The 10,374-nt window shown below is 38.3% G+C and overlaps 1 protein-coding gene across 1 annotated transcript in view; it reads right to left on the bottom strand.

The window, feature by feature from the left end:
• Positions 1-749: 749 nt before the first annotated feature.
• The window catches only part of SRPK1 (SRSF protein kinase 1), a 67,994-nt gene continuing 58,369 nt past the window's right edge, over positions 750-10,374 (bottom strand). The window contains 3 exon segments of the mRNA XM_020886448.2: positions 750-3,277; positions 4,697-4,789; positions 8,283-8,352. Coding sequence (XP_020742107.1) covers positions 3,093-3,277; positions 4,697-4,789; positions 8,283-8,352 — 348 coding nt within the window. The 3' untranslated portion in view covers positions 750-3,092.

The raw sequence follows: 10,374 nt of genomic DNA, 5'->3' as shown, positions 1-10,374 counted from the left end.
ATGAAAGGCAAATTAAAAACTGGAAAATGTGACAGAAAAATGGCAAACACGTTACCAAATCATCAAACAGGGAAGCATGCCAAAAGAAAAGTTGGGTAACTTGGGAAAGGACCAAAAAAAGGCCAATAAAACCCATGAAACAAGCTTCTGACTGTACTAGTCATCCAATATGCAAATTAAAACAAGATACTCCCCTTTTGGGGCAATCAAACTGGCTATTAGGAATAAAATGAGTAAGCTTACAACAGGCTCATTCAAACACTGTTGCTAACCACAAAGCAGTCCAACTGTTGTTCTCCACTTAAGTTAGGCAACATTTACTAAACGCCTTAAAAATGTGCTTACTCTCTGCCCCAGCCAATCCATTTCTAAGAATTTATACTGAGGGGTGAGAGACAAGTATATCAAAACCTGTGTATTCCAGTGCCGTGAGGTTCACAAAATTTTGATACTTTGCACTTTGTGATCTGTAGAGAGAGAGAGAGAAAAGAACCCACAAATAGGAAAAATGGTGCTGAGTTATAGGGAATAACAATTTTCTTAGAATTTTCCAAAATGTACTTTGTTAATCCCATCACACCTCCAATTTAACAGAAGCAAAGCTACAAACCACACAAAATGACATGTGTGCAAGTTATACAGTTTCATGGTATATTTAAGTTCAAAAAGCAACTCAACCAATCCGTTCCTCCATTCTGAAGCTAGGTCAGATCAACTTGGGCAACAAACAGAAATCTTCTGGAAACATGTAGGTTATTAAATAATTTTATTGTACTGCATTTACAAAGAAAACAGACAATGCACCCAGTAGAAAGAATAAAAATGTGTTTGGGGTTTTATTTTTTACTGAGAGCAAATAGAAATCCTTTAGTGAGATCCTGGCAATTTGACAGTAAGTTCAATAAAGGTACACGGGATACTTGGAAGATCAAATTCTACAGCTGCCTCTTTCTACGGCTTTGAATTCATCTGGCTCCTTAAGAGATGGGGGTAAAAGCCCTTATTTGGTGGGAAAACATTTCCAAGATGCAGTTACAGGTTCTCGCATTACATTTCTCTTCATGTTAGTTGTTAAAACAGGGCCTTCTATTTGTGTATGTTTTGCTTAGTTCACCTTAATGTCATCACCAGAATTCCTATCATTCCACAATTGTGATTTTACAGTGTAGCAAAGAATTCAGTTCTAGTCTGGTATTGCTTTAGATGTATATGTCGCTGAAAACCAAAAGTGGATTAGGACTGCTGAAGGATTTTCCCTGCCGTTGTTTGATACAATCTATTTTCTTTATTCTTGATAGGTGCATAGACAGCCTCACTTACACTTCTTTCTACAGGAACATGTCTGATTTCAGGATTACCATCAGGGACCCGATGCACTGGCTGGCCCGTCACTCAGGGCAGTACGTTTGTGAGTAAATGGATGCGTAACTGCACCACTTGGCTGGCCGGTTACTCAGGGTAACACGTCTGTGAGTAAATGGATGCGTAACTGCACCGCTTTTCCTTTGCCTTTGTTGGTATATGACAGAACCTAGATTCCAATTTTCTGTACAGAAAGTTGGCCACCCAGCAGTCTCATCGCTGCTTTGTTAGCAGAGCCTTGAGGTGCACCTCCTTGGCTTTCTGTAAATCAGTCCTGTAGCCACTTCTGGAGAATGCTGAATCCCCAAGGCCCACTTGGTCCATGCAGAAGCAGCAGCTGTGACCCCAATCCTGCCCCTCTTTAGCTTTTCAATATGACCCGAGGAATATATGTAATGTGTAGGGCAAGTCTAGGAGAGGCTCATTCTAAAATAAGATTCACAAAGCCTTTTCTCATTAAAAAAAAAAGCCTCAAGTACATTTCAATCATCTCAAAATTTAAAACTTACATTATACAAGGAAATAGCAGCAGAGAATGGCTAATCTTAAACCAATCGAGAAAGAAAAATAATAAAAACAAACACAACCCTCAAAATAAACAACAATGAAAAAAGTGCCATCCCACCCCCTCCCCTTGGTTCTTGTATCCCAGGATTTCGTTTAAGACCTGAAGCCTCTGAGAAAATGAGAAGGGCAAAGCCATAAGGGAAACTGCTTCACAGCTGAATTCTGGATGAGGTAAAGCAAAGGCCCTAAATAAAAATTGGGGACTGTTTGTAAAAAAAAAAAAAAACCAAGAACTCTAGGATAGTTTCTTCTCAGATGGGACAAACCTCTGAAACTTAGTTCTCTTTTCTAGAGTCATCCTGAATTAATTATGGGGCAATAAACTCAAGTGCAATGAGTAAAGTGCCAGCCAGGGATTAAAAAAAAAACAAAAAACAAACAGCCAATCAAAGTAATTCTGCTATTAGGGTACAGAAAAGACACAGGAAAGGACTGTTTGCAGAACATATGTGGTTCTCAAGAAATTACTAGTCAATGGTTCCAGTTTTGTTTCCATCCAAAATCAGACTGAAGATTCGAGGACCTAAGGGTTATTAAAAGATGAAAGGAATTTGACAGTGCTTTGAACAGTGATAAATGTTACCTAAATTTGGTGTTTATACAGATCATTTAAAAACATAGTAGCTTAAAAGTCGCAGAAAGAAATGTGAAGATAGAGAACAACAGAAACAATCCAGGAAGATGATGCAGCCTGGATCCAGCAAGTTTAATGTCTCTGCTGTACACAGAAGTAACACCCTTTCCCCTTCTCATCCTTACGCTGGCAATAGGATATACACTAGAATATTTGACTCTTAGAGTCAGTGAATAAAAGGATGAGCTCATACATCTTCACAGTTCTTTTTAAAAGGATGCTTATAATTTAAAGGATGTCCTAATGGAAAGACAAGGGTACAGGGTATGAGGCTGTTCCACATTTTAGTCCATTCGTCTTTGGCAGAGCCCAATCAAGGCCAAATTCACCTAGGATGCCCAATGCTGTGGGAGGATCTCCACAGGGTCAAGTAAGCAAACCCAAATGAACATGTTGGATTAAACAAAACACACAAAACACCCTAGAAACCCTTGAAGGCAGAGCGTCACCCTGAAAAAGGAAGGGGGCAATGCTTGGAGGGAGGGGTGGAGGGCCAGCCTGTGCTCTCTGCTGCGGTGCTGGACTGGGCTTAAGAGTTGAGCCAAGGGTGCCGGAGACACTCAGCGGCAGTGGCCCTCTTCTCGGGGATCAGCTCCAACATGGGCAGTAAGAAATCTGTGAAGCCAGCTGCCTCTTCCTGAGACCACTCATACTTCTCCACTAGAACCTCAAAAAGGCCCCAGGGTTTCAGCTTCGTGATGTGTTTCAGGTCACCTACGGTAAAGACAGTACAAAGAAACTGACCAACACTGGTAAGTGACACTGTTCTGTGGCAATCCAGGCACTAATCCAGGCAGTTTATCAAGAATCAAACTGCTATCAGAATCTAATCCTTCTCCATTCATAAAGCACCTCTCTTATCTAATGCATTCCTTGGAAAGAAGTGTCTCCATTTTTCATGAGGGCCTAAAAATTTAAAACAGTATTTTGATCCACCATTCTAGGATTTTTCATCCTGATCAAGTTGGATAGGCCTGTCAGGAACTAGGTATTCACTAAACTGAAAATTAAAAGCCAATATACTCAGCATGGTCTCATGGTATTCAGAGGCAATCTATTACCACATACTAAGAATAATTTGCTTGTACTCTATTTTTGGCTCAATAATCTAGTAAATGTTGTTTCAAAATAAGGCAGTAATTAAAAAATAAGAACTAAAAACCACATCCAACATGTATAAAAGTAACAAAACTAAAAAAAAACACAAATTTTCAGATACAGCTGCATCACATTGTACCATTTTAGAACATAAATCTCCTTTTGCCTCCTCGAAACAATTTTTTTTTTTTTAAAGATAGTCAATTATCAGTGACTTACTAAGGTTAAAGTTGCTTTAATTTTTTTTCTTATGTAACGCTTATTTGAAGTCTCTTCTGTGGACAGTGAGTGCCTGATTACCTATTTGGTACACATATGCCGTTAACCTGACTTTGCACACAAGGAACAACTCTCAGGAAGCACTTCACCATTTTCTTGCCCCAAATAGAAACATTAAGAAATGCTTGCTCTCAAGTGCTGACAAAAAAAGATTTTCCTCAGCACAAGTGTAGAGATTTTGAGGAAAAAGGGAACCATGACAAAAAGGGAAAAAAGGTTACACAGTTTTCCAGCCCCTTGTAGGATCAGGTTTTCACATTTCAGTATTTGGAATGCATAAGAAATACATATTTAAATATGCCAACATAATATTATTATCCAGTAAAAAATGTAAGGTGAATTTTATCTTTGTTTTCCTTACTAATAAATGATAACATAAACTTATGAAATTGAAAGTACAAAGTTAATTAATTCTACTTGTCTTTTGATAGAACTGTCTCAGCAAAATCTACCCATTTTTCAGAAGTGCTACAGTAGGAGTAATCAACGAACTACGTGCCAGCTACTAATTTAATATGAGTAATCCCCATTGAGAAAGCAGGAGACTTGAGTTTGGGTCAAAGACCGCATCCGTAGAAGAGCAGGTGGAATCTGAACCCAGACGGCCTGGCTCCAGTCTCTGCTAAGTCAGCTCTGCCGTCGAGGCAGAAGTGCCCTTCTTGAGGTGCTGGGGACACTGTACCCAGCAGTACTTACCTCTTCACTGTCAAACACTTTTGTCCCCTCAATGTCTGGGAACAAACACACTTCTTTTACCTTTTTTGGTGAAAAATTCCTTGGAATATTTTCCTGCCACAATGAGCTTGCGAGGCACCTTCCCCAGAAGTTCTATGATCAATGCAATGTGATCTGTATGTTTCAAACATTTCAAGAGGGGGGAAAAAGACATACATAACAGGAATAACAAATGTAGTTCTAAACACTGGCAGAAAGAGTAGCATGCACACCTCTTTGTAAAGCATTTCAGCTTGCTTTCTTTCCTAAATGAGAAGAGGACTCTATCCATCTAATGGAGAATCCAGAAAACCATTACAAATCAGGTAACCACTCCAGTGGGACTTGAGTGGTAACTAAAAACCATCTTGGTGTGAATGCTCTGCTTCCTGAAGCTGCATCCCTGGGACCTAGATGAAAACTCATGTTAACAATACTACCTCTGCGATTGAAGAAGTCCTGTGAATATTTCCCACTGAGGGCAAAGCGTCTTGGAATTCTGCCTATCAGCTCTATAATGTGCGCAATGTGGTCTAAAATAGAAGGGTAAGAAGAACAGGATCAAGGATAAGCTGTAAGAGAGGTTTTTCTATGAATAGCTTTTTCAAGAACTAGCTACTTAAAAGTAATTACAAATAAAACCCACGATACTCAAGGGAAGACTGGGAAGGCCAAGAATTATTTCAGGTGATTGATCACCTATAGTTGGCAAGTCCCATTCTAAAGTTTGGAGGCTTATCTATTTTATTTCTATTTTGTCTATATGTCTAGGTTCAGGTGGGTTTTACAAGTAAGGTAAAAAGTGTATCAATATACTTCAGACATTCTAGGATAGGTACTGATAACAGATATTTATTACAGTGCTCAATAGGGCTTTGCGGGAAATAATATCACTATTTAAGAACGTCCATGACAAAGCACTCACATATGATTAAGTTTTCACAATCACCTTGTAGAACAGGCCAAAAATTAATAAATTAATACATTTTAAAATTGAGAAAATAAAACCTCAGGGAGAAGGGACTACTTGATCTACATAGCTAAGGAGAGCTAGAGCTCAGATGAAAACCCCTATCTCATCATGTCTTGTCCAGAGGGTTTTTGTAATTTAATAAATCATATTTTTAAAGAAAAAATGAGCACCAACATTTAAAGCATGGCTATTACACTTGACTACACTTGGCCCTAAAGTCACGCAGTGCCCTGTAACTGTCACAGCAGGAATGCGGTAGTGAGCACTGCTAGGCAGATGCGCAGTCTGCCGCCAGGGGACGGGCTTGGACTAGCCAGCATCCACACCTGCAGACAGCTCTACTACCTCTTCCTGCAGGTGACAGAAAATAAACACACGAAGAGATTTTAAAAAGCGAGGGCTCCTAGCCACAAAACAGTTTTAAAAAGGACTTTAATCCTGCAGTTTATAGAATCAAGCTAAAAGGAATCACTTAAAACTTCTAATAATGTATCTTAGAGGGGAATAATATGCTAGGGACATTAACATATCTGGGAATTTGGGAAGGTTTCAGGTGCTTCCTATTTTACATGTAAAGGACTCACTGGTGTCATTTAAAAGCAATTTTATATTCATGAACTCACTATAAGCTCTGGGCAGTCTGACTGAATTTATGATCTGGTAACAAGTATTTCACTGACATGAAATTTTTGCCAATTTTTGTATAAATTAATTATAAATGAGACTAGAATTTGTCTTACTGTAAATTTCCAAGTAAAATATTGGTTCTTTTAATATTTTTCTTATACTAAGGAATTATTTTTCCCTTGAAATCATTACATTACTTTTAGTTGCAGCAACCTACCTCTGGTTTATCAATTAATCATAGGATTAATATACCTGACAGGCAAAATGATTAAGTATTATTCTAAGGTTTAGGGCTGTGGAATGTCACTAATAGCAGAAGACATGCTACTCAGACCCCAGTCCTACCATGACTCCTAACTGTGCCTACACTAGCCAGCGTAAGCGTTTACTTTTTCCTGCTCCTACAGGTCAAAGAGTAGTTAAGTACTCTGAGGTTTTATCTAGGACTATTAGTATTGACTGGAACAGCAGGGAGTAAGCTATGATCTAAATATCTAGGGTTCTCTCATGTCTCTTGAGACTTTCATTTTCATTTCACTTTTCAGGTTTGTTTAGCATAATACCCCATACAATATAATTCTAGCCACTATGAGGTTTGTACCACAGACTATTTATAGGGAATCTAAGGAAATAAAGAAAAAAATTAATTACCCTTACAAACAGATACAAAGGGCTTTCTTTCTTGTGCCGAGCTGTGCAGCGCAACACATCGGATCTTAACTCCCTGACCAGGGATTGACCTGAGCATCGGGAGTGTGAAGTCTTAACCACTGGACCACCAGGGGAGTCCCTAGTAAGGCATTTCTGAAACAGTGTAAGTCTATGCCCCCAAACTTACAATCCAGAAAAGAAGCAAGCAGATAACAGGGAAAACCGAGTGTCTACAGAGGTAGTAATTACAGTACATTCTTAAAAGGGGCTTGTGTACTGAAACTGTGTCCAAATTGTACCCATTAAAATAGGTATACGGCTATGGGGATCAGTTAGCAGAGCATTTTTCAAACAGAACTTATCAGGAGGTTTTACTAACACGGCCTATTGACATCCCGGTTTGAGAAAGAGCACTGTCAGTTCCATACAGCACAGAACCTGTTTTCTTAAATAATCAAGGAAAGCACAGAAAGTAAAAGACCTATTTTCCACCCTGGGTGGGTAGAGTGGCAGTACTCTCTCAAAGTAATCCCCACTGATTCTGAAAACAAAAGTGCCAAAATCATATAATAAAGAAGGTAGAACATTCCTTTAATAAAGTTCTTAAATTCATGCTATCATCTAGTTACTTGAATGCCACCATTTTTAAAAAAATAATCACACATTTAGTTGTCTGGTTTCACAGCCTCTCAGATAGAGCAACTGACAGCTTAGGCTTTTCCTACTGGTATTGCAAAATATAAATCTGTAATATTTTATTTTAAAGTGAAGTGAGTGAAGTTAAGTCACTCAGTTGTGTCCAACTCTTTGCGACCCCATGGACTGTAGCCCACCAGGCTCCTCCACCCATGGAATTTTCTAGGCAAGAGTACTGCAGTGGATTGCCATTATGGAAAATGTTAGTATCATTTAAAAAGAAAAAAATATAGCTTTCATTTTCAGAAAGGAAAATAAAAAAGAATTCTAAATGTTGTATAATTTATATAGACAAAGAGGATATATTCTCTGCATTCAAGGAGTGTATGTATGTTGAAACTGACTTCCAAATAAAGTTGGAAGCATAACTAGGCAACAAATTGACGAACAGGTAGATCCAAACTGGGCAAAGAATGAACCCCTGATTTATTAATATCCAGGAAGGAAGACAACTAGATGCTTTAGAAGAAACTGGCGAATGCAAGCTTCAGTTCACCCAACTGTGGTGGCCTGTTCTCCAACCCTTACACAGAATAATATCTATTATAAAATATCTACTGTATCTAATACTTAACATAAAATATATTTCTTTTCTGGGATTTACATACACTCAGCACCCTAAGAACACTGAGAGTCTTTAGTACTAACAAGCGTCAGCCACCACGCACAGACAGGACCTACCTTCATCTCGTGTGTACTCTTCCCCTGAATGAGGTTCAAATAAGTAGTCACCTGTGGCCAGTTCAAAGGCCTAAGAAAAAGAGGAAAAGCTTATGAAAGCATTAAAAAAAAAAAAAAAACCTCTGGGAAGTTTATTGCTATTTGGCTCAATTTTAAGTAATAATATTTTTTCTTGGAAAAACCTGCAAATGATCATTTAAAACATTGTCTAAGATTATTCTTAAAGAGCTTTCCTTTCATACCTGCACCTTAATAAAATGGAGCAGGAAAATTGCAAAAGCTCAGTTAATATCAATATGTGGATTATTCCAAGCTCCCTGTGCCCCAATCTCTTAATCATTAATTCAACTCTCTTAAGTTTCTCTTTTTGCCCAGAGAGGGACGTGTATCTAAGGTGAATCTAAGTTATTATTCATGAGGTGAGTGTTTTTTAATAAATTCACACAGCTAGAAATTAAGATTTTGTACCTAAAATCAAAACCAAAAAAATTCAGAAATTTTTCTACTTAGGGCTCTTTAGAGTTTGGTAGAAAGCACTTTTAAAGTAAGTTTTGCTTTGAAAAGCACTTGTTAAACTGTCCTGGATAGAGTTCCCAATTCCTTGGTCTATAGAGAATCAGAAAAAGATGAAGTATAAATGGAGTTAGGAGCCACTCATACTGATCAGCAGGTATGCACTCACCAACCAGAAAAAGAGAGGCATGCCTCCTATAACAAGAGAATTTGTAAACAGAGTTTAAGAGGGTCTGAAAAAGTGATTTCCTTAGAAGTGTCAGTACAGAGGACAGCATCTGAGTCATAGGGCTGTATTAATTTTTCAGTGATTAACAAGAGAGCAAGTAATTTAACAGCAGTTTTAAAAAGGACCTTATTGATATAAAAAGGACATTTAATAGTCAAGTGCTAGTAACCACGGGTTAATTTAGACTGACTCAATGGTACCAAGTATCCCAGACAATCTCGGGAATGTGGGGTGGATTTAGTTGGGGCACATTCTCAATTTAGATCCAGGTCTAGGTCTTGGTGGTCTGACAGTATCACAACAGAAGAGTCTTTCTCAAAAATCGCCTGGGCCCTACTACTGCCCAGAACAAGACCACAAAACCAGAAGTTTCAGGACTGTCTCTAAAATGTCAGCAATGCTGTGGCTTCTTGCTTAGCATAGCTTGTTTTACATGCCAGCAGTTCGTTACTGAACTACACTGATAAAGCAGATACTTGTTATACCCTCAAAGCAGAACAGAAACAAACGGCTCCTTGTTCATCAAAATTTGTCAGTCTCTCCTAAAAACAGTACTTTAATTTTCCTGTCTCATGTTGGGATTCAGTGAAAATACTACAAGTTAAAAAAAAAGACAGTTCTCTAAAAACTTAAAATACTCTAGGCACTTCTCTGGAAGGCCAGTGGTTAAGTCTCCACCCTTCCAATGCAGGAGGCATAGGTTCAATTCCTGGTTGGGGAACTAGAGTTCCTTCCACATGCCATGTGGTGTGGCAAAACAAAAACAGAACAAAAAAACTAAAACTTTCCACCTAGATACTTAAAGTTCTCTAAAAGAACTTAATTTTTGGAACATAAGGTAGTTGCTTATTAGTTACAATTTTATAAGTAACAGTACAAAAAACCCAACCCAAACCAAAAGATCACAACAGAACTAAAAACCCCTAGAAACTTGATTACAAAACACCTAGTTTAACATCTTTCCTTCACAGATGAGAAAACTGACCAGAATGGAAAGGCCAAGTCTATCCCAGAATCAAGGGCTCTGGTGTCTACACTCCTGTCCTTGTCTCACGCTGACCAAAGGGCCTGTTCTATGCCAGTCAGGTTCATGCTAACAGACACAGGCAAAATCAGTTATTAAATCCAGTGTGCTGGTACCTCCAGATAACGGAATATCATTCAGTGCTAAAAAGGAATGAACTATCAAGTCATGAAAAAACATGGAAGAATCATAAATGAGTATTACAAAGTAAAAAAAAAAGTTAACGAATCATGCTGTATGAATTCAACTATACGATACGCTGGGAAAGGTCAAACTATGGAGACAATGTCTATTCTTTATTCATTCTTAAAGCTCTTAACAGAACA

The sequence above is a fragment of the Odocoileus virginianus genome, chromosome 27 (genome assembly GCF_023699985.2).
Source record: "Odocoileus virginianus isolate 20LAN1187 ecotype Illinois chromosome 27, Ovbor_1.2, whole genome shotgun sequence".
Lineage (NCBI taxonomy): Eukaryota > Metazoa > Chordata > Mammalia > Artiodactyla > Cervidae > Odocoileus > Odocoileus virginianus.
The sequence above is the reverse complement of the archived record's forward strand: the minus strand, read 5'-3'. Positions and strand labels throughout refer to the sequence as shown.